This window comes from Epinephelus lanceolatus, chromosome 13 (assembly GCF_041903045.1).
Source record: "Epinephelus lanceolatus isolate andai-2023 chromosome 13, ASM4190304v1, whole genome shotgun sequence".
Taxonomy (NCBI): Eukaryota; Metazoa; Chordata; class Actinopteri; order Perciformes; family Serranidae; genus Epinephelus; species Epinephelus lanceolatus.
The window spans coordinates 12,105,288-12,130,535 of record NC_135746.1 but is presented as its reverse complement, the minus strand read 5'-3'; the positions used below and the strand labels follow the sequence as shown (position 1 = coordinate 12,130,535).

The window sequence follows — 25,248 nt, the reverse complement described above, 5'->3', positions numbered from 1 at the left end:
CAATCACTTTTGTAAATAACACATTGAACGCAAAGCCACACATCACCCCTTTTCCCGCCACAGCCCAAGGAACTTAGAGATGCTACAGTAAGCCCTTAGTATTCCCCACCCTGCCCCTTCCCAACACCACCACCACCACTGACTCTGAGAGAAATAAGACATAGTTAAATCAGAAACAACTCCCTTGGTAAACTCAGACAAAAGAAGAGCCGACACCAGGTTGCATACAGACATAGCATTTGTCACCAGCAGGTGAACGATGGGCTTTACTGACACTCTATGTTACTGTGTGTGTGTGTGATATTTGCCTCAAGTCTTCTGAAACAATGTAGGAAGTGGAGGAGGAGTCCATTCTGCAGTCCAGGAGTGGAGATAAGAGGTTTCCAAAGTGTGAATATCAGACCAATGACACACACACGTTAAACCTACAGAAAACATCAAGTGTGCCTCGAGAGATTTGGCGTCGGTTAAGGGTCGGATCGATCAACAATGGCACACCAAAGAGTCAATTACGGTCAATTACAACAGACATGCGATAAAGTAGATTCTCACGTGAAGGAAACTCTTTAAAGGCGAGGGGTGGAGAAGTTCAAACCTGATTTGATTGTAGGTAACACACTTCCTAAAAACTCTTCCCACTCCAGCTGGCATGGGTGTTACTGTGCATATTCGTTTGTAGTACTGGTGGATAAAAATGCAAAAAATAAAAATACCGAACAAATATATATATATAGAAAAGAAAGATAACAGGGTTATAAAGACTTGAAAAATAAAAAGAAATGAGGACTCCAAATGTCTGGTTATATTTTAATATGATCATACAGGGATAGAGGTCAACCAAAAAAATGATATAATGTGAACAAAAAATTTAAGTAACAAAAAAGTTCAATAAAAACAGACAGAAAAGCACTGATTTTAAACATGTTTTACTGTATATCAGTCTGTAGCAAATAGTCATTACATACCCTGAAAAAGGGAGGAAGAAAGCTTTGAATGGCGCACTGACCACTGGGTAACTTGGCTGGAGAGCGAAGGGGGGAGGGGAGGGGGAGGTGTTAATGCTGAATTCTCTCTAAGCTCCAAGAGTGGTGCCCTCGACGTGAGGCTGCTGTGCCTTGTATGCGTGAGGTTCAGTTTTTTATAACGTCTACAAGATGATCAGTCACTGCTTTTGGGTGCATAGAGGCGTAGTGAGGGTTCGATTCCTTTAGCAATCTGCCAATGCGACCTTTTAAGCCATCAGAACAGCAAGTGTGGCGACCATAAGGAGCTTATGGATTTATGCTGGCTAACAGTAGGTGTGAGAGAGCCAAAAAAAAAAGACCACTCAAAGAAGTGCAGTCGGGGGTGTCATACGTACTGAAGGTTTGTGTGCAACTGTATGAACAGGAAGGCAGTTTGTGTGTGTTTTGGGTTGGCAGAGTGCCTCTGGTTATTGGTGCCTCTCATCTCTAGGGCCGCGCTAACTACTCCAATAATTACAATCATTCACTCCTCTTATGAAATGACCCTTTGCTAATAAACAACAGTTTTACAGCTTTTTGAAACATGCCTCAGTCACTTTTTTAAATTTTCTTTTTTCCCCCCACAGAGATGATTCATTGCCAATAACTCAGTGCCGTTTGAATGCCACGTGGTTAAGGAGGAGAAAAAAAAAGAGTTCAAAATGTAAAAATTAAAGCCCCAGATTAAATAAAAGTTTTTCTTTTACAAAATGGCTCTCAAGTATTCTTTGTTCCACAGATAGAGGTCCCTATGGGGCTTTGGATAACTTAGAATTGGTTTAAAATCCTCTTTACAATTTTACTATGGGATTAGGAGCGTGGGGGAGGGGGAGGAGGAGGAGGAGGAGGGGTGTGAATCTTCTGCTGGTGTGAATTGAACACACGTACAAAAAAACACACGCCAATTAAACCTTCACCCACAAAATGTCAACTCTCACACTAATGTGTGCATGCATAATTGCTCTGTCACTCTCACACACACACACACACACGCACACACACACACACACACACACACACGCACGCACACGTACAGAGGAGGGACAGCAGTCAGCGGCGTGCAATCCCGAGTTGCACTTTTTCACGTCTTTTAGAAAGGTCATGTGTCCTGACAGTGGAAACCCCACCTCACCACCAACGTGTGACCCCCGCCCCCCTCACCGTTGATATGTGACCTGTGAATCCCTCTGTCCGGCTCCTCTTAGGCAGATGTAATGGAGTTTGTGCGGTTGCTAGCTCGACAGAGGGGGGGAGGGGGGACGAAGGAGGAGAGGAGGGGAGGCCGTCGGCTGGAAACGTTACAGCGACTGTCCTTGTTAGAAGTTAAATTAAGGAATAAAAAGTTTCCTAATGTCGAGAAACACAAAGTGGAATCTTCAAGCTAAAGCGTTCCACGGGCACTACTTGAGCTAAGATTCACCTCTTAAATGAGAATTACGCTATGACTATCATAAAAAAATTCCAACATTTAGCATAGCCTTTTTTTCTGTGTGTGTGTGTGTGTGTTCTTTGTCAGCTGGTCGGTCAGTGTTTGTACGATGGGTTTTCAGCCTTTTGTCCAACAGATCGAAGAATATAGCAAGAGAGTGGGGAAGAGGAGGAAAACATACATACAGAAGAGTTGCTATATCCCCCCCCCCTCCCGATGCACCATCCTCCCCCAGCAACACCCCACCCATGTCCATGGAGACATTATACAGGTAATGTGAGTGACAAACAGGCAGACAGGTGTAGTCCAATGATAGACGGCTGGTCTGCGGTGTCTGTCCGGAGGCATCACGGGGGAAATTGATGTGCTCCAAGCTCAAGGTGGAGGTTTCCTGGGAAACTCTGTGAGGACCTGGCACGGCTGGTGGCCATGCGGCAAGGTGGGGGGAAGACGGGTCAGTTAGAGGAGGAGAAGCAGCCGTTACAGCTCGCCAGTGGATGGCGGTCGTAGCCCGCTGGGGGCACTGGCTGGTCTTCCTCTGGGTCAGGGGTCAGGTTTTGGATGAACACCCGAATCTTCAGAATGTCCGTTGTCACCTCCACCGTTTTGTCTAGGCCAGTCAGGAGACGTTTTTTTCTCACTTTTGTTTTCTCTTATTTTTCTTCTTGGTGGCTTTTTGTTTGTTATTCTCGTCTTGCTTTAGGTTGGTGTTGAGATTCGATTCGCCCATTTCTATTTTTGTTTTATTGTGGGGTTCTTGGGTTGTTGTTAAAGAGAGATGTCATCTGCTCCATAAGTGACCATCAACTGTCCATGTTACTGCAGTTTTCTGAAGAGAGGGAAAACATCAGGTAAATAAAGAGATGTCATTTAAGAACATTGAACAAAAGGTAACCTGTCACCAAAAAGCTCTTACTTATAGCTCTGTATCATTTAAAAAAATTGTGATACCAGTACTGATGAGAGTACCCTTTAAGTGACACTGATACCAAAGCTTCCAGTGGTTCATTTGATACCCGTAATGTGAACACTTCAGAGACGGCAGCGACAGAGAGTTTGCAGATCCGGTGGGCAGTTGGGACGGTTTGGGATCAGACCCCAGGAGTAAAAAGGATCGCATTCAGGTATCATCTGACTGGAGTTGTGTTGTTAATACTTGGAACTGGGTTATTTCTGTCAATAACTTTAAGGTATTGCATACCAATACCCAACCCTAGCCATAACTCTGTACACAAAGTTTTAAATCGGTGGTTCCCAACTGATGGGTCACGGTCCAAAAGTGGGTTACAGGTCCATACTGAATGATTGTAAAAAACACACTTTATTTTGAAGCACAGAGCTTTTATTCTGAAGTGCTGTTTCCTGCTGTAGAGTGAGTGACTAATGGACAGCTACTTAACAGAGACAGCAAAATAGCTCGACGACCTGGCCAAACACAAGTATGATGCTGAGTGTAGTAAACTGAACTAATGAGTGACGGACTGACTAGTGAACTAACGACTAAGGAGAAATTCAGACCCTGTGGCTGGACAAGTTGGGATCCACTCTATTAAATAGTCAACATAAGCTGCAATGATAATTTTGGTGGTTAAAGCTGTGGTTGGTAACTTATAAAATAACATGTTGTCATATTTGCTACAGCAGTCATTCATACACACAGTCTGAAAAATCATATTCCTACTCATGGTGCTTCAAATGGCATTTGCTAAATGAAAGTGGCTAATCACAGCCTAGGATTCCCTACACAGCTGTCAATCACTGCTCAAGAACTGAGCTCAAACTGTCAAACTAGGCAGCACAGACCAAATCTGAATCAAGACTGTGGTACCGCATCACCTATTCTATGTGACCTGGCCGCCATGATGAAAACAGTCAAGCCAAAACAAAGATCCGCCCACTGGCCAGGTCACAAATGTTCTCATTTTACAGCTAAACAGTACACTAAAACATGTTTCTGAAAACATTTGAGGTGAGAAATAGGCAATACCAGTAACAGAATCTTGATTCGTATTTTAGCAGCGCTGCCTAGTTTGACCGCAGTTCACAAGCAGTGATTGACATGATCTGCAGCTGTGTTAGAAACTCCTCGACTTTGTTCGGTTGTTTTCCTTCAGCTGTGGTAGATTCTTTATGTAGCGACTGCAGGAAACAAACTAGAAGTAGCTGAGAGGTGGACGCTGGGCCTGGTTTACTGGTCTGACATGCCAATAAAAGCTTCACGGAGAACCAAAAAAAAAAATGTTTAAATGTATAATCAAAATGATCACAGTGAAGAAAAAGAGTGCGGTCAACAACAAATATGGCGACCCACTCACCCTCTCTCTCCAACCAAAAAAGCACACAGGTGAATATGAGATGCTCATAAAGATTATATAGTTAAGGTCAAAATTATTAGCCCCCCTCATGAAATCAAATAAAACCCTTATCCTTCATGGTTTCTAGAACAGCTGTGCGTTGCATTTTTGCAAAGCACAAAGAAACAAAGTCTGTTAAAAATAAACCTGGCCGTGGTAGAAAACGCAAGATTTCCAAAACGTTGCAGCGAAAAATAATCAGAGATGTCAACAAGAATCCCCAGACCTCTGCAAAGATGATTGTTGCTGAACTGGCTTCCTCTGGACTTGATGTTTCACGCAAGACTGTTGTGAGGGTTCTTCATCGTGGTGGACTTCGTGGTCATCATGCAAGAAAAACCCCATTGCTCTCACAGCGGCACATTAAAGCCCGACTGAATTTTGCCAGAGACAATCTGAAACATAAGGGTGAGTTTTGGAAGTCTGTCCTTTGGTCTGATGAAACCAAACTTGAGCTGTTTGGGCATATGGATGCTGCTTTTGTTTGGCGATGGAAGGGCGAGGCCTTCAACCCTAAAAATACTGTCCCCACAGTGAAGCATGGTGGTGGCAACATAATGCTGTGGGGCTGTTTTGCTGCTTCAGGGACAGGAAACCTTGTTCGGGTGCATGGGACCATGAAAAAAGAGGATTATGTGGGTATTTTGAAGGCTAACATCAAGACATCTGCAGCCAGTCTAGGGTTAGGTCGTCGCTGGGTCTTCCAACAAGACAATGACCCAAAGCATACATCAAAGTTAGTCAAAAACTTTTTGAAAGACACCAAAATCAAGGTTCTGGAGTGGCCCTCTCAGAGCCCTGATCTCAATCCTATCGAGAATCTGTGGAGGGAGCTCAAGGTTCGGGTCCATGCTCGGAGACCAAGCAATTTGCATGATCTTGAACAATTTGCCAAGGAAGAATGGGCTAAAATCCCTCAGGAGACATGTGCCAATTTAGTTAGAAACTACCAGAAGAAGTTGTTGTCAGTTTTGGATCAGAAAGGCTACACTATTGACTATTAGCTGTCAGAGGGCTAATAATTTTGACCATTGCATTTTTTGCTTTTTTCTTGTTTCAGTTCAGCAAGCCAATAAAAATGTTCATTTGACCTTATGCAGATGGTGTCTTTGTTCTTGCGGACACACACAAACTATAAACACTTAAGGTTATGGCCCATGTCATTGGAAGGATAAGGGTTTTATTTGATTTCATAAGGGGGGCTAATAATTTTGACCTTAACTGTAAGTTACACCACCCATATCCATGTGAGCAGACTATCCCAATAACTACAATCACAAACAATAAAAAAATATAAACCATCTCAAATCTTGCCAAATCCATTCCTTTCCAAATTAATTCATGGATCCTACACTAGTGAATGCCTAAAGAAGCACTAATACGAGGAGCAGGAGGAAGATGACTTCTTCCCTACACTATTTATCTCATAAAATACTGTGCGGATGAAGTGAGTGTCAGCAAATATGACAAAATCTACCAACACTAGCTTTACAATGACAGTTTTCGAGCAAACAACGATCACTTGCACTATGCTAAAAACAGATCTCACAATTACCGTTGAGTCCGTCCGCCTCTTGTGAGTCGAGGAAGGGTGCAGGACCCCAGACACGCACTGTGCCATCATCTGAGGCGGAAGCCATTAGTCCTGGGATGACCGGGTTCCAGCTCACACAGTTAACGGTACGCGTGTGGCCTGTTAGCTCGGCGATGGGAAGTTCGCCACGCCGGTGCCAGATGTACACTTTGTGGTCTGTAGAGAAGGGACGGCCAATAAAACAGGCAGAAGTACAGATAGTCAGTGCACAGGAGGAAATATAAGAACACATAGATAACTGTTAGAGATTAGAGCAATATGAAGAAGAAAGAAACCTGTCCATATGAGGCAATACTGCAGAGATCCTGTGCAACAGGCAGTAAGGAAGATATTATTTTTATTTCCCTGTAATGGCTCCATATCACACCACTCTGAGAGATGACTTATAGTGCAGGAAGCTCTGTTTTTTTTTACTAAACACAATCAAAACACAGCCACATTACTCCCACAAAGTCCACAGAATGAGATGGAATTGTGTCATCGGGGACATTAAAGCGCTACAGTTTATTACAAAGAGCCACAGTGTTATCTCTGTCAATATCATATATACTGTACCTTCACTGCCACTGGCAATAAAGTCTTCGTTGTGTCCTCCGAAGCAGGAGTGGATGGTGTAGAAGCCTTGGGTCACACCTTGGTATTTCCTCACCAGCACCCGGTCCTGAAGGTCCCACAGGTGCACTCCCTGCAGAAGGTTGTAAAAGAATAGACTGCTGAAACGTGCTGCATGTTTCTAGAAACAAAATGGTGGTGTGCTTTAGGAGCAAATAAACAGTGAGTTGGTCAGAAAGCTTACCTGAGTTGCTACATTTAACAAAGCTAATCTTCCGTTCTTTGAAACAGTAAAAGACATGATAGGGTGGTCCTCCTGAACTCTGTGAAGGACATGTTAACAGCACACAGTCAGCCATTTTGAGAAGTGCAAATATACTAAACACCTGTGTAGGTGTGGCTGCCTAAAAGCTTTAAATATCACTCCTTCATCTAGACACACTGCAGTACAGGGACTATTAGGGCTGACACGTACATGTTTCTGTCAGTAAGGTCCTCGAAGTTGTACCCCCGGATACGTTGGTGTGTGTCCGAGGCCAGCACTGCTCTGCCATCGCCCAGGCACCACAGGCACTGCACTCTCACACCCTCCCAGGAGTCCAGCAAGTTACCGTCCAGGTCCTGACAACAAATGCAGCAGAGCTCTCATCTCTGATTCTTAACAGGAAAATAGCTACCCTTTTTTAAAAAGAAGACCTGTTAGATGCACTCTCTTTCTGCTCAGGCACCAACACAGTAAAACAAGCAGACAATTTAACCCTTAGAGACAGCAGGAGCTCTGGTGTTCTTGGCCAACATTGCTGTCTTTGAGAGACTGAGGAGTGCTCATTTTCAAAGCTAGGGGGAAGGTACCAGTCATGTCATGCTCGCTTGTCGGTATGGAGCTAAATAACGTTCCAAGTTTAGGCTAAACTTTGGTGAAGGATTTTCAATGGGGTCTCTTGACCCTTCACCTCAAGATATGTGAATGAAAACAGGTTCTCTGGGTACCTAAATGTCTCTTACAGACATGCCCATTAAATGCTAATACCATGTAGCTTTTGGCAAAAACTGTGCACTTTTTCCCATGCAGCATAAATGTATAATTTCCACCTATTTTAAAATTGGTGTATTTGAATCTTTCTGCATAATAAGGTCCCTAAAATGTCTTGGATCAGTGGTTCCCAACTGGTCCAGCCACGGGGTCTGGATTTCTCCTTAGTCAATAGTTCAAGGTCCACACAGTTTATTCTATTCAGCATCATACTTGTGTTTGGCTATGTCATCGAGCTACTTTGCTGTCTCTGTCAAGTAGCTGTCTGTTAATCACTCACTCTACAGCAAGATACAGCACTTCAAAATAAAAGCTCTGTGCCAGAAATTTAATGTATTCCAAAATAAAGCATTTTTTTTTTACAAACTCGACACGTTCTCATATCACTTGCTGCCCATTCAAAATGGACCTGCGACCAACTTTTGGACCGTGACCCACCAGTTGAGAACCACTGTCTTAGTTTGCATGAATTGGGTATCACTAGACAGCTGAGACTGTTGTGGATTCAATAAGCCCAAATGTATTCATATATAATTGTGCTAGCTCAAATAGGAGCCATTTCATTGTAGCATGACCACTGTTTGGAAATGGACGTCACTGTATAAAATGACCTATTGTGACTCCTGGGATAAACAAAGCCTCATAAAACTTCACAGCCACAAACTAGAGACCTCATGCATTTAGAGGGCGGATGGCGTTTATAGGTATATTGACATTAAGAGGGTCCATGATTAATTTCCAGGACAGAAGTGCTCGCCATCTATGGTGTCCCTCAAGGTCTTTGTGTATTAATATTTTTATTCTGGAGGGATTTCTGACCATTTTTTATCAATTCTTGAATGGTGAAAATGGTTGAATTTTGCATCATAACAAATTATGTAAACCCCAAAATTGCTGCAACAACTTATGAGACATAATTGAGCATTGAGCAGGAATGGCCATCTATACTTAAAACACACTGTTCTAAGCCCCTGTACATTATAAACTTTACAAATCTGACTAGATGCTGATCAAAACACCATGGTGACAGAGTATCAAATTAATCTTAAGGTTTCCCGCTTTCAGACTATGTCTACCACTTCTATGTGGCATGTACCGTCAACCTGCTATGTCCCCCTAAAAAAGATAAAAAGGGGTCAATGGTGGGTCTCAGAGGGTTAAAAAAAAGTCAGATGTGAAGAATATGTGAAGTCAAATTGCTTTCCTTCCTTTCAAAAACATGTCACAGGTTCCGCAAACAACATCGATGAAACAGCTGCACATTTAAACATCTCTACGATACATATTTCAGAGCCATTTCTGCGGCTTGACAGTTTTTAAAATGTGGAATAAGTCAAAATTTTCATTTCCAGCTTAGGAACATTATAGACATTGTCAACTACACAGAGACCTGGCCATGCACAACACACATGGACACAGGCATGAACCATCTTCCTAACACAACATGATAAAAAGTCATCTTTATGGGTTCATCGGGTTCATGGCTGGAAAAATCAATACACCGAAAGATCCAATTATCTTGAAGCGGCCTGCTTAAGGTCAAAACAGCACTCGAGCAGATGTTTAACAGACATGACTCACATACAGTGTCTTCCTTTTTTTTTTTTTTTTACCCTCCTCACCTGTTTTGAAAACACACCAGGCATTAGCTCTGATTGAATACAGAGGTGATTCATGGGTCTTGAGAGGAAATGGATGATAAATATTGGAAGCATTTACTCTTTCTAACACATCCCAGTAAAAACAATACTGTCCACTTACACACTGATAAAACTGTCCCCTCTGTCCTCCTGTGACAAAGCGTTTGCCGTCGGGGTTCCATGCCACACTGGTCAGACTGTCTTCATGGGACTGGGACATTTTGGTCCGCAGCTCCCCCGTCTGCTCATCACCGGGATTGGCAGAGACAGTGGAAAAACAGAGCAGAGAAAAATAGGGGGAGGGGGGAGGGAGACAGCAAGAAGAAACATTAAGTAAGGGTGGGGGAGGGGTGGATAAAGGAAAGAGGAGGGGAGGAGAAGGGAGAGGTCATTGAGTACACACAGCCTACGGAGTATCCATAGGAGGCTGAAGGCATGTTTTTCTTTTCCTCGCTTGTTTACTGAATTTGAATTAGACAGCTTAAGTCTCTGACATCACCGATCTATGCTTTTGTGCAATATTTCACATGAAAAACGGGGCTGGCACATGGAAACATGATCCGTTAAGAGGTATCACAAGTATAGGATTATGATTATGTGCAGTGAGGGTCGGAAAAATGTAGAAATGTTACCTGAACATTCCAGAGCCACAGCTCAGAGCAGTCGTCAGGTCCACAGGCGATCAGGTAGGTGTCATCGGGACTCCATGCTAAGTAGGAGACACCGTACGCGTGACCCTCCAGGGTTCGCAGCAGCTTCAACTGGTGGCTCTCCTACACAAAGACAAGACCAAGAGGACTACGATCAAATTAATTCAGACACATTTAAGGTTGGACCCTTGTTTGCAGACACATGCAACATGGACATGACACATCTTATATGCGGGACAGAGCAGGTTTTTACCTGCTACACCAGGTGTGTGCACCATGTGGCTATGCTAAGTGATAATGCAGGGTTTGGAAGCTTGGATTATATTATCTGGTACTAAATTAATGAAATGGATCTGATGGATTTATTTTAATACGGAATGAAAACACACACACACAAGGTTGCTATGTGCGTCACGCTGCCTCTGGCACAATAAATTATTCATTTAAATCAATTTAAACAGACTGAACTGAGTTTTACACAGTATTATGTAGTTTTAATGTGTTAAAGGGCCGTGCAGCCGCATGTAGATAAAGAAATAGACCAGCTGCATGAAAATTAAGTTGAGCCTTGCGGTGTCAGCGTGAGTGCATGCAGCTTTCGTGGTCAGTGTCGCAGCTTCAGTTGATTATAATGTGACTTCTTGAAGACATGTTATGTATGACCCATCACGGGAGATTTTAAAAGCAGTTAGCAGCTAACTCGAAGAAAAATGCTGGCAAAGATGTGTGCAAATTGGGAAAACACTGATGTCCAGGAGCTCCTTCCTCTCAGAGCAGAGGACAAGATCAGCCATCATGTAACAGAAACAGTAAATGATTGTTATTGACGTGTTTTGCCGATGTGTGCAATGCTGGTCACACTGGCGGCCGATGCTGTTGTGTTAAATGTCATGCCCTCATGCTTCTTTTGCTTCCACGATGCCGGTATGCTATCTAAAAATCACACACGGGAGGGACATGATGCTACTTTTGTTTGGTTCTGTGTAAAGAAACATAGGGGGCATAAATAACTTCATAGAGGCCCTGTAGCGCGATCTCTGTATAAAAAGGGCCCAAGGTGATACATTCAAATGTCTTGTTTTGTCCACAACCCAAAGATATTTAATCTACTGTCATAGAGGAGAACAGACACTAAAAAATATTCACATTTAAGAAGCTAGGATCACAGAATTTCAACTCCAAATTACTCAACTATCAAATAGTTGGCAATTAATTTAATAGTTGACAGCTAATCAATTCATCTGTGTAGCTCTAGTAAATTCAAAGAGATTCCAGACTGCTCTGAAGGTATAACTGAGTCCAGTCAGCGTGACAAATGAATTTTCCTAAATCCATGTCAAAAGTGCATTAAAGCATTTTTAAAGCATTTTCCAAGTCAATATAACAGAACCTGGTGAAGACTTCATTGAATTGATGCCATTTGTCTTATTTAGTAGATGTTCTGTAAACAGACTTTCTACTTTATATAAAAACAGACACCAGTGTTTCTTACAGAAAGAGATAGCCGATCAGAGTTTATGTTTAGCATGCAATGAATGAAGAATACCATATTAATGACAATGACAGACTTCACCAAACAGCTACAGAGTGGTAACTTCTGTATTTCTGTAGATAATGTCATAATCTAAGACAGAAAATAGAAGTCCTTCAAACAGCTACATGTACATAAGTGTTATCATGGTAAATTCAAAGAAAGTTCATCACTCTAAGATACATATTTTAAAATGCCAGGAAAAACCTGCCTGTGAATATAAAAGTCATGACCACCAAATTCCTGTTGGGTAATTTTAGCTGTGGACAAGATCGTAAAAAAGTGATAGCGTTGGTTTCACACTCACCGGGTCCACTTGCCAAATTATGACTGTAGTGTCTTTGGAGCCCGTGGCTAGTTTGGTGCCGTCGTTTGAGAATTTGCAGAACCACACCTCGTTACAGTGCTCTGTCAGAATCTGTTGGGTGTAGCAGGGGAACTGCTTCCTGTAATTTGGAGAAAGACTGAAGATTAAGATCTTCACTGTGTAAGATCTGCAATAGTATGTCTTCTTAGGTTATATCGTCTATACTGCAACATGTTGCAATCGCAGTAAAATCAAATATACAGTATGTGGCAAGGATAAGAGGGAGAAAATAAGAAAGGTTAAAAATGATGAAACAAGAGTTGTGCAGCTAGACTCGTATAGTGAGAGAGACGAGATATAAAAAAGTAAATAAGTTAAGACTTCAGACACAGAGGACAAACACAAAGCAAGGCCTTCAGTGCACGTCTGAAAACTTTACTTTTATAACAGGAAGCCAACTGACACATAAATATCTGATGCTGCAGCAGAATAATTTAACACTGAGGTCTTGAGAAGCCTGAGCAGCGTGCTAGCTGTACCAACCTGCTGCAGACGTGATCGAGGAGGAGAGAGACAGAGTCCAGATTACTGTCCAGCTTGGTGTTGTGATAGAGGCAGCGGTCCCTCTGCAGCTCCACCGCTTGCCGCAGCAGGGTCTGCAGCCGCCGCGGGGGTAGCATCACAGAAGGAGGCAGGTACGCTACGAGGAGAGGTAAAAGCAGACACATGAGTGATGCATGAAGTAGTGTTGTAGTCATGCAGTATTTGTGCCAGTGTATAGACTCACTCTGTAGTTTGTCCAGCAGTCGGCAGCGTGAGGCGGTGCCTTTGCCCTCCCACTCTGCCTTTGCCCTCAGGTCCTCAGCATGGCTGCACATTAGGTACCTGCAGGGAGACACAAGTACACAGCTCAAGCAAAACAACATACACAGTGGGGTTAAGCATTATGACCGTATATACTGTCTGCTGGTAGAATTGTGTCCACCGGTAGAGATTTGGCAGTGCTGTTTCTACTGTGGAAGCTATTCAATCAGGGTATGCAGCAAATCAGGGGCGGATTCTCGAGTGAATTTGTGGTCCCGCGAATTGAGCTGCCTCGTAAGGTAACGTGATTTGGGCAGACATGGAGGGGGAGAGTGAAGTTGTAAATACAAAAACCTGAAAGACTTAAAATGACTGTTCCTAAGAATTTTAGTTGTAGTGTTTTGAGTCTTTTGTTTTTAACTCAAGTTGTTTCTTTGCTTTTTTGACTTAAATGTGATGAAGTACAGTATGGTTATTGTAGGGCTGCACGATACGCCAGAAAATCATATCGCGATCTTTGACAGATATTGTGATGGTGATATGAGCGGTGATTTCAGAGGGAATGGTAATTTTTGCATCTGTTTTTCAGAGAAACAAAAATATAGAAATGATGATGATGTGATTTTTGCTGGAGTCTGTACCAAACAAGCATGTTCCCTTACATCTGGATTATGATTAGTAGGCCGGGGCATCTCAGTAGCACCACAGTGCTTCATTTACAATGGTATTTTATACACAGAAAGGCTGCTGCCTCTACACTGAAATCAGTGGATGCTGTCTACCACCCAGACCTAAGGTTCATTACAGGTGATTCTTCACTGCCACATTTGGCTTTGAGGGAAGAGCATTGATATTTGGTGCTCACTCACAGAACAAGTTGTTGCTTCACACTCCCTTAATCAGAACTGAACTAGGAAGAATGTCACTCTCTTACAGTTCAACTTATACATGGAATAATCTGCTAAAGACCTTAAGCTTGGACACTCTGCTGCTCTTATGGCTGCTTAAATGTCTTATTTTGATTTTTTTAATTGAGTGTAAATGCTTTGAACTGTTCATCTACACGTAAACATGTTTATCATGCTGTATTTCTACTTCCAGCGATCATATATTGCTATTGTTGTGTTTTGTATGATTTCATTTCTGTTTTAATTGATATGCATGATGCTTCTTTGTTTGCTTATTGATTGTTTTTAATGTCTTTGTTTTTGCCTGATATTATTGAAAATGAGAGTCTCAGAGGTTCTTAAAAAAACTTGCAGCTCCTGCGAGTTGGATATTGGATTTGCCATTTTATGTTTTTGATAATATCATGATTAATTGTGAAGCCCTATTTATTCCAAAGCATTTCTTAATTGAATACACAAAACAATTACTGTTTCTTGATATATTCTGGTACCACTGATATAAATTAAAACATTGCAAAAGACAGTTTTGGCCATATTGCCCTCCTCTAACACACAGTAAATAACATACAGAGTGAGATTATCATAGTAAATATACAACAAAAAGTTGCCAGCAAGAGCTGAAGCACGATACAGTGATTACAGTGGGAATCAGTGACAATAGGGTGACCATTTTTATTCTACTGCTGCAGTGCTACACCTCTGATTAGTACTTAAGTTTTAATGCAAAAGAAAACAACGGCTGAATGAAACTTTCATCTGTGGGAAAATGTAGTACACTTTGCTGTAGAACCTACAATGAGGAAACACAGTGAATGCAGGTATCGTTTGAGGAACCAGCTGACAGAAACACAATGACACAGTCAACGACACGTTTGGATACAGGCAACCGATTGACCTAAGACAAGTGACAAATCAATAGATGGTTCTGTCAACTGAGTGACAGTCTGTTAAGACAAACAGGCTCATTGACAGTGTTGAGTGATCAATGCACATTAAGACCATGGATTAACTGATCCTATAGCTACTGATATGAAGAAGAAGGAAAGAATTCAAAGTAATATGTATATTTGAGAACCATATTAAATCACAACCTTAAGCTCAGGGAGGGATATTGATCCAAGCCATTGATTTTTAACATTCTGTGAAAGCTATCTACAAATATGAGTCAAAACTAGTTTTTAAAGGCCTCGTGATTACAGTCAAGAGTCACGCTTTCCCTGACTCTGTAAGATTATACACATCTCTAGCAAGAAGCAGCATCCTCCCCTACAATCTGTTGTGTAACCTGATAAACAATAGCAGTGTGACAACAGTGGACATTAAAAATACCTGTTTACCATATCATTTTCCTGGTGGATTTGACAGGTTAAAAACTGTCCTGTCACTTGAGAGGTATATTCCATTCTACTGATTAACCAGCCTCCGTTAAGAAGCCGGGCTCTATAGTTGGCTTAGCAGTGGGAGCTGCATCATTAGTGATTACAGAGCTATCTAAGTTCGTAGGTGTGTATTTGTGTTAACTGTTGGAACTGCCCGATAACTTTTATGAGACAGATATGGTATTGAACTTGTGACCGTACCCGCTAAGTACGTGGATGCGGTCTGTGTTGTACTTGAGTGGCGTCAGCTCTCCCCGGAGCACCTGCAGAGCCTCCAGGACTTTGCCGTCCTCCAGATATTCTAGGTACTTCTGCTGCAGCAGCAGGAACTTCATACGCTGAGTAGAAAAAGAAGAGAGACATACAGTAGGTACACAGAAGAGATTTCATCAAAAACCAGAGAGGAAGGAAGGAAGGAAGAAAAGAATGACAAATAAGCTTATGGCACTGCGACAGGTTTCCCTTTGACACTGATAAGAAGCGATTCCAACCGCTGATCAGACAACAGCTGGTCTGCACGACTACAGAGGGGCATAAAAAGCTTCATGTTGTAGAGGTAAAGCTGCAAACAACATCTAAAAAATCCCTACGTGAAATTTCTGCTGTCATTTGCCACTAAAGCTTGAAATGGTGGCAGCATATTGCAGGGCAGCATGCTCTCATTATCACAACATATTTATAGATGTAACCAAGACGTATGGTAATGTCAGTAGCCCTCTTCCTTCATACTTCATACTGAAGACCACCGGCAAGTGTCCACCAGTCGCTGCTGCTACTGCTGATCAGCGTTAAAGGAGCTGTATGTGACATTCAGAGCATTTATATAGCATTAACTATTTGCTATGTAAAGATACAGTGGAGTAATGGCATCCTGCGCAGGGAATGAAGTCACACTCCCTCTCTGTGTTATGTAGTCAGAGATTCTTTTTTCTTTGTTGTGGTAGATGGTCCGACAGCATGTGCACTGGCTAGCTAGTCGCTTGCAGTTATCGCTGATAATACTGCCCAACCCATAGTGGCCGAACGTAGCGCTACACAGGTGTAATGCCTGCCCTTCTGTTCTCTGTTAGCATGGTTAGCTGCTAGCCACCAGCTCAACCACCTCCATGTCAATCCCCGCTCACACTCTGAATCATAGATATGCTCTGAATGTCGCATACAGCTCCTTTAACATGTGTGCTACCAAGATTCTCTCTTATCTCAGGTATGCAGTGGGAGGTGAAGCCCTGACAACGGGTGCAAAGCACAGTTAAAATCTACTACACATAAATTCAAAAAAACATCCACCCACAAAGGTCTGTAAATAAAGAGAGCATGAACACACATACATCTTCTTACTCTCCAACCAGGCCTGCGATGGAAGTAAACTGCCTACCAGACCTGCAGTGTTGACAATGACGACACTAACCTGCTACAACTCAAGACCTAAAATGGCTACCCACATTGTACATGCAGCTGAACAACCAACAGCTGCAGCCATTCTCTCAATAACCCGACTGGTAGCGGCAGTTAGACAGACCTCTGACACACAGAGCAGCAGGCACTTGACTGAGACACATGGGACCATTTTCGGAGCTCATCTCTTCTGCTAATTAGCATGCTAGCTGGGGCTAATTAGCCGGAGCTAAGCCCTATTTCCATACTAATGCTACACAGTATCAGGGGGTCTGCAGGTGTAAACAAGTTCAATTTTTAATATCACTTTAAGCTACATTTAAGACTAACGTGATGGAAATACACACCAGAAAGGAAAATACACACTTTCCAAGTACTGTGCTGTAAAATGACACTATGATACTCTCTGGGCTTACGCAGAAAAAATAAACTGATAAGCAGACCGCCTTGCAAAGCCTAAATTTAATGATGCAGACTCACTGTGTGATCTAAATATGTAGAGGGGGTGAAAATGACATTGCACGTGTACAGGTGTTGTGCCAAAGCCCCCCCCCCGTTGAACAGTGTTCCCCTTGTCTCAAAATAATGTTTCCCATAGCAACAACACCAGAAATTCTCACAGTGACGTGATTTAAAAAACATTTAGGACACATCCAATCTGAATTTAAGGCCTTTTACTGGTAAATAAACAACATTTTAAGACTTTTTAGAGTATGACAAATCTTTCAGTGGATCATTTTAACAGTTAGTATACATGCAATTTATGACTTTGTATTAACAAGAAATAATATTAGAGGAATTACAGACTTTCCCCAAACTGCCAATTAAAATTAGAATTGCAAGCATAATATTTTACTGTTTTTCCAAGGAAGTTGCCAGAGCTCTCTTTCCTCCATTCACTGTTAATTTTAATTTTTCCCAGCTGTTAATAGCTCCTTATTTCCAATGTGCAATGCATTGTGGGACAAGACATTGTAGAGATTAACGCCACACTAGGGCTGCAACTGTATGAAGCGTTCACAGTGCAATAACCATCTTTTTTCATCAGTTAGATTGACCCGTTAAGGCATAAAAAAGGAAAGGTTATTTTTGATTGAACAAACGTTTAATTACTATATTGAAACTTGAAACCAGTTTGTTAAAGGAAGTATGTGTAAAAAGCCTCCTCTTTGCAAAAAAATAAAATAAAGTACAGATTCTCCACCCAGTTGCATTTTTCCCCCCAATATCGTAATAAGCAAATCTGCACGATATGATAACGGTCAACTTTTATATCACAGCATACCTTGAAACCAGTATATCACTGCAACCCTACTCCACACTCAAGAATGAAGCAAATTTGGCATGCACACTTAAATCTCTGAGTGATGAGTATACTTAATTTTTATCACTTTCCAGTTCGGATGCAACACATACTCTAAACGTTATTGAAATGACACTATACTAGTGTCGGATTGGGACGCAGCTGTAATTATACTCTTGCAGTAACATCTAAATTAAAATATGTTTTAAAGCTGATATTGATATTTAGATTTTAAAAATTCTCATTACAATATATTGGCTTTTTTTTATTTTACATAAACACACATTTTAAGTATCTCCTAATTTGTTAAAATTAATTGTGACAATGATATGTACTAAACAAGATATTGTATATAATGGAGAAGTGTTAAAACCATTTCCAATGAGACAGTTCTGTCCTGCAGTTTGTTATGTAGGTGCTGCCATACACACTAATACGATATATCTGCAATAGCCTGATAACAGCCAATCAGCAGAGCTCTAGTTCCATGAAAAATATACGGTATATATGTACGTAAAACAAATCAAATCTGCCTAATTTGCGTCATTTACTTAATAATCTTAAGGAAAAGCTAAAGGAACAGAACAGGAAATACACCCTGCTTGCAAAGTCGGACCACATTTTGCTCAACAAACAAAAGACCCAAGCTTTCATTCCGTAGACCTGGTGTCTATTCCTGCCGCTGCCACACTTCCCGAGGAGTCATCCAGAACATTTTTCGCTTTCAGTGTTTTACAACAAGAACCTGCGGCCCCGCATTGTCACGGCGCCGTTCTAGAACCTCCAGTTGTGCCTTCTAACCGACTGCCTGCCATTCAGTTCAGTTCAAGGGGAGCTTACCACAATGGCGTTGGGAGAATGCATCAGTGCTCTCAGCTCATTGAGATCATTCTCAGCCTGGATCAAAACAAAGGGAGGGTGATGGAGGGGAGAGACAGAGGGAGAAATGGTTAGCTCAGCAGTTTCCATGCATGCACATGAAAAAACAAACAAAAACAATCACGTGCGCAGTAATAAAAATCATATGGTTACATTCTTAACCATGAAGCTGATGTCCGTGTGCAGTGATCATAATTATAAAAGACAACACGCCATCTTTGTCTCTCAAAACACATTGACCTCTTGTTCAAGGTTGCTGGGAGAAAAAATAATGATTTCTGGAATCACAACAGCGGCTGGTTTACTACTGGTTAATACGCAGAGTACAAATCTGCCCACCACATCCAAAAAATTTACCACCATTTGGCTCCAAGACTGGTGTTAATTTTCCATCCTGCAGTTCTGACACAGGGGTCATTATTCCAGAAGATTCACAAGACCATTTTTAATGAGATGTGTGCGTTTTATAAGCCTCGGCTCTAAAAATGTTGGAATAAGAGTTATTCTGCAGTGAGAGCGGGGTGATACAGCACACAGAGTTGATTTAAAAGCCAGTTACATTAAAACTCCTTAAAGAGCACTAATATAAACCTAATGTTATGAAGCCTAATGGACGCCTCACAACATCCTGCAGTATGCTCTGTCAGGCTTTGGCTGTTCTGATAAACCAGTATTTTGATTTTTATGGGTGCATGTGCTTTGTCATGTTATAAAAAATGATTTTCACTAAGCATAATAATTATGAACACTTTTATTCTACCTTAAAATGTTCCTTAAAAATTCATGACCCACTGACCATCCACAGATTCCTCTCAATTTCCTCAAGTCAAGATTTTTATCTGAGCTCTCATTAGATGATTTCGGTTCCATGACAGGAACTGCCCAGTGGGGAGCTCCCTGAGAACTACAAACCTCCATGAGCTTCCTATCTGTCGCATTCGCACCAGCAATAGATACACTGAAGTGATGTTAGCCAGCCATCGAAGATTCGTATGTTTTGCTTTGACAAGTCAAAACCACGTCGTATTTCCCATGTCACATATTTGCTCAGTGAAGCCTAGACTTCACCGTTCGACCACTTGCTCATGTTTCCTTCCTTATTTTCATCATGAGCTGTTGTTTGTGTTTAGTGTTGTCTGTTGTTGTTTACATGGCAGACAGGTTTTTAAAATGGCGGCTGCCAGTGTGGCACTGGCTCATGAGTTTTACCAATCACTGTACACTTATGTCACACGAGGTTCCTCTTGTGTGGGGAGAGTACTTACTAGGCGTGGGAATCACCAGAGGCCTCATGATATGATGTTACATGATACTTAAGTCACAACACATTACTGTGATTCCAAAAGTTCAGTAATATGCTGAGCACTGTGATAATATATCTTGTATTATACTGCGATTTTTTTTTTTTTTTACCATTTCTCTGAAACTGAAATTTATATCCCAGAAGAAAAACTGTCAACACCTGTTTCATCCAATAAGATGAAGTTTTTAGTCTGTTCATCTCACTTTAGTCATTTTTATGTATCTAGTGGACTCAAAAAGCAATTGATGTTATAATTCTCTCAGGCTACCAAACATTGAATTTGTATTTGCAATATTAATACAGGATTCCAACACATTTAACCAATGAATCTTTAAAAACTTCTCCATAATACCCTACCTTATTTTCATGCCTTAATTTCAGTAATTTAAAATAGAAAGGCCCATGTAGGAATAAAGCCATGCATCATTAAACATGTGCTTCCCAGGCATTTCTGAGTAGGCATACTGCTAGCGCTTGCTAACTTCACCCGCTCGTTAGACAATCCAGCTGCCAACTAGCTGCACATGCCAACAGACCAGACTGACACATATGGGTACTTGGCACAATGTCAAGGCCACTCCCCTTTTTGTGGGGATAGAAAACCTAAGATTTTGTAGATGGTGATGCAACTTGATGTGTGCTTGGATTATAATTGTGACATGTCTGCATGCATTTATTTTAGTTAAACAAATATTTGTTCCATGGACATAATAACTGGTCTATGATCTAATAATTGTTTTGAGACCTTGAGGGAACCTGAGCGTTCACGATACCTTAGTAAATTAAGGTTGATCATCATCATGTCCCCTCAGGCTTCTACCATCCAAGTGGATCAATGACCCAAAACAGCAGTCACATATTACTCATCCTAACATCTATACATATATAGATGTATGAAAGCCTTGGTTAACCTGCTACACAACAGCTTTTCTGCATTTTCCTGTTTCTTTCCTGATGTGACAGCACGTTTCCCTCAAACTGGGACATGGCATTGGCGATGATACGATAGTGGTCTGGTCTATGTATCACATTACACTAGAGACATTTTAACGGTCTCACAGTGCAGCACTAGATTTTGAATTAGCAATAGAAGAATGTATTTCTTGTTATGTTTGGGGATTTTTATCAACATATTTTAAACAATAGCCAAAACAATGTATATTCAAAACTTTTCCAGACCCTTTCCAAGCACTTCTTCAGAAATTTTGTGACCATGGGACCCTTCCAATAATTTATTTAATAAAAAAATTGACACTTTACGTCCATGTATCGATACAATATTGCCACACACAATATCGCAGTAATATGCTGGATCGAATTTTCTCCTCACCTCGAGCATCTACTCTGAAACAGGAGCTAAAGAAGTCTCTCAAACTGGTGTTCTAAGAGCTACGATCATGTTCAGTTCTTCTGGTGCAAAAACAACAAAAAGCAGGGTTCTCTGCACTGTGACAAAGTTCTTCCAGTCCGAAAACGCCTAATATTATCAATTATAAGCACATGAAATAAAGTTCTGACAAAAACAAGCCGCAACATGAAATACACCAATTCTGTCCTTGATGATTTAAGAGTTTCAAGTCGAATAGCAATCACACAGTACAGCTGTACTATCAAGATAAGAGCTTCATTAGTACTTGTCAGGAATGTGTATAAGACTTGTTCAACATATGATAACAGTAGGACCAAAGGCAAATCTGTAAGTACTCTGCTTGTGCTTTCCCAGACTTCCTACAACACTTCCTAACAGAAATCATACTTGATTTAGTTGAGAAGTCATATGAGATGATTTGCAAAGATATAAGTCTTAACAAAACACTCTCTTACATTACAATACGGACAACAGATCACTAGGAAAGGTCACCAATTCCTCGTCTGTCAAAATGCATGCTGTTATGTAACCATGGCAACCCATGATGACCAACCTTGTCCCACTCCCCCTCCATGACATGGTTGCGGAACTTGGTAGCTGAGGGGTGTTCCAGTCTGCAGCCTGATTCCTGCATCAGCAGGTCCACTGTCTGACTGCAGAGACACAGAAAGGAAGGGGGCAGAGAGGAGGACAAAGTTAGACTGGCATGTAGACAAATGACGGGTGAAATAAAAGAAAGGAGGGGGTGACTTTAAAATGTATTCAGAATAAAACTTCAGAGACAGTTCTAAGAAAATGTGAGCTCATCAGTATGATGATGAAAAGTTAGCTCATGAATCACGATTATATGAAACTGCTTTCTAGGCAAACTTTTCTTGATTATCTAATCACCTTTGGCATTTCACTACTGTGACTCTGCTGTGTTTACAGGGACAGCAAATAGGTGAGTGGGAGATCTGCACCAGTAATTTTAACGCTGGGACAATAATAACGTCACTGGCTGACAACAGGATGAAGACAATGTTATATTCCACGGCCAACAATGACTGGAGGAAGTCAGCCCGGAGCAGTCCTGTCACCAGAGCATTATTTGTGGACAGTAGGAGGTACACTAACATGAACTGAGCCCTCCACTGCAGTTGACATCATCCTCCCAGCCTGTCAACCATAAACCATAACCATCTGTCCAAACACCACCTCTCTGCTAAACACACTCCACCGCCACTGCTGCCACCACAAACAAGTCTGCTGAGATGTGTGTGTGTGAGAGATAATGAAAAGTGGGTTGGGGATGGGGGTGGCTGACACCTCCAGCATGATGACATCATTCTCAGGTATCAATGGAGTGGCGCAGCAGCTCTGTGTTGAGCCTCTCATCCAGCTGGCTGGCTGCTACACTGATTTCTCTTGCATTTCCCCAGCTGAAAACGTGGGGGCTCTGTTTCATACCAGGCAATGCCATGTATCCCCCTGACCCACCCTCTCTGTAAACACAGCGATGTTAGGCTGCCTTTTATAATGCCTTGTAATGGCAGCTCCACTTTCTCAGCTGGGTGCCAGAGATCTGCGGATGTCTCGCTTCCCAACAGTGACTCCCACAGCCTCTCTTTGAAGCGCAGGGCTAGGCATACATTTCTTGAAAACCCCACCATGCTATAATTAGATTCAAACACAGCGCTTGCATCTAAAACAGCTGGCAGAAAGAAAGCACATTCTTCAGCCGCCATGAAAGCAACCGATTCTGCTCGATACAGGACCAAGTGTCGCCCACGGTATCGACTGCTGCCTTTAAATAAATACATGCCCCGATACACGCGCGTCACTGTTTGTGACTGACTGTTGACACACTGCTCTGACACGGTGACAGCCACAGAAAAATACAGACATTAGTCCGTGAGGAAAGTTATCATAATCACGAGATGGCTATGTAGAAAGGTGATTATTAACGTGATAAATAAAGAACTTGACAGCTCCAGCCGTGCAAACGCTGCACTCGGAATACTAAAATAACCAGCACAGTTTTCATAACCATGCTGGTTATTACAGTGTGGCCCGACCTATTAATGTTGCTCCCACTCCGTCTTGCAAAAACCATATTTTTCCCGAGGCAGCCAAGCTGGAAAATGAGGAAAACCACCAACCAACCGACGTTGACAACCCGCACATTAACATTTCCTCCGCATTTTTTTTCGCAACGCAAAAACGCACACAGCAAACTCGATAATCCGGCTTGTGCACTTCATTTAAACGCTAAATCACGTTTAAATCCACTGCTATCATATGCTTTACAAACCATAACAAGCCAACGGATCTGCCATTAAACGCTACAAACGTTAGATGATGTAATGCCTTTTATTCAGTGCGAAATCTATAACGTTAATTAACGCATCATGGCGCTGCTAGCATCTGAAACACACTCCAGCTAACGATGGTGTTGTTAAGCAGCCAAATGTTGGACTGTGTTGTGTTTGTGTGAAGGTTTAATGTCAGGACATAGCACCTCAGGGAAGGCTAATGCTGTTAGCTATCAAGCTAACTGTTATTGTGCAAGATGGACCCCTTCTTTCTACCAACTGCCGAGCTCACAGGCTAACTACCCCATCCCCCCATGTTTGTGTCTGTCAAGCGCACTAACAGCGCTTTTACCATCTGCTATTTAGCACTTTGACGACAAACACCACTAACGTACATCACACCGAGTATGTTCGACGCTACCGTTATGTGCTTTTGTCGGTTTTTTCCTCGACTTTGGGAAACTTACTTCAGCCCTAGTCCGTGGAGATGTTGCCCTATTAATCGTATGACATCTTCCTCCGCCTGCGATAGTCGTTTTTTCTTTTTCAGAGAGCCGACCTCCGAGCCCGAAGCTGTAGAGGCAGCCGAAGTCCCCGAACCGGGCCCGGCTGAAGAGCCGTTACTGGTACCGACGCTATTCCCGTTGTCTGTGCTGGAGAGAAGCCCGTTGGAGTGGGTGCCACCGGCCGAGGATGACTCCCCGTTTTGTGCGCTGTTAAGGCAGGAGAGCTCTGAAGATTCTTGTCCCTGTCCTGCCCCGTTTGCCTGCATGCTGCTACTGAGGTTGTTGACGACACTTCGGTTAAAGTGGATGGCAGAGGTGGCTTGAGAGTGCGAAGAGTGAGTAGCAAGTCCTAAGACAACTCCGGTTAGGCCTGTTACAACTGCTGAAGCCCCGGGCTCTCCTGCTCCCTCCGCCGCCGAGGCTCGGTGCTTCTTCCGCGGGGGCGGCGACGCTCCGCCGGTGTCCGAGTCGGAGGAGGAGGAAGCGGAGGCCAGAGTTTCCTCACCGAGAGCGGCCGTGGTTAGAAGCCGGCGGAGCTCCGGGTGGGAAATGAAGGTTAAGCTTCCAGATTTGAGGCCTCGTTGTCGGGCTCAGAGCGGACTGTCACCGTGGGAGCGCTGTCAGTTAGCCCGTTTTTGTTGTTGTTTCTCTCAAAACAGCTGCAGCTCTAATGGAGTCCTGACGCCCTGACGTAACCGGAAATTCCTACACTACCAAGCTTCCGGGTAGAATTATAATCCATGGGTGGCGCATGAGAACCTAGTTAGCATAATAATTAACCGACAACAATAAAACATCGTATTAAAATTAATTTCGTTTGAATGTCTCCGGAGACTTGACTTCAATATATCCGGTATTTAAAATTAGCATAATGTGTCGATCTCTTATTGACTTTCAACAGGTGTTCAAATTTTTTATTTCTAACTAAACAACCCTATAAACCACGTAGCCCCAAATTCTTTTATTTACAAAAATAAGCCCAAATAAAATGTAAGTATTTTTCAAAATTGCGGT

The 25,248-nt window shown here is 42.2% G+C and overlaps 1 protein-coding gene across 2 annotated transcripts; it reads right to left on the bottom strand.

Moving 5' to 3' along the window:
• Positions 1 to 910: 910 nt before the first annotated feature.
• Positions 911 to 24,942, bottom strand: LOC117270664 (WD repeat-containing protein 26). Of its 2 annotated transcripts, none has more exons than XM_033648402.2 (14): positions 24,196 to 24,942; positions 21,988 to 22,087; positions 18,724 to 18,780; positions 15,387 to 15,523; positions 12,882 to 12,979; positions 12,638 to 12,794; positions 12,095 to 12,233; positions 10,239 to 10,379; positions 9,728 to 9,847; positions 7,409 to 7,554; positions 7,178 to 7,256; positions 6,937 to 7,066; positions 6,337 to 6,537; positions 911 to 3,262 (listed from the first exon to the last, which is right to left on the bottom strand). In XM_033648402.2, coding segments are annotated over exons 1-14 (1,812 nt in total). In that variant the 5' UTR covers positions 24,501 to 24,942; the 3' UTR covers positions 911 to 3,260. The 2 variants fall into 2 exon arrangements, with proteins under 2 accessions (XP_033504293.1, XP_033504292.1); XM_033648401.2 differs by having other exon boundaries at positions 6,343 to 6,537.
• Positions 24,943 to 25,248: the final 306 nt, after the last annotated feature.

What these genes read in the sequence shown, in the direction of transcription:
- LOC117270664 (XM_033648401.2), bottom strand. Translation starts at nt 24,500, where the DNA reads ATGCAGGCAAACGGGGCAGGACAGGGACAAGAATCTTCAGAGCTCTCC. An exon ending in CGCATCCACGTACTTAGCGG is followed by an intron (nt 12,980 to 15,386) that starts GTACGGTCACAA and finishes GTCTCCCTGCAG; the next exon opens with GTACCTAATGTGCAGCCATG. An exon ending in GGGGACAGTTTTATCAGTGT is followed by an intron (nt 7,555 to 9,727) that starts GTAAGTGGACAG and finishes ATTTGTTGTCAG; the next exon opens with GACCTGGACGGTAACTTGCT.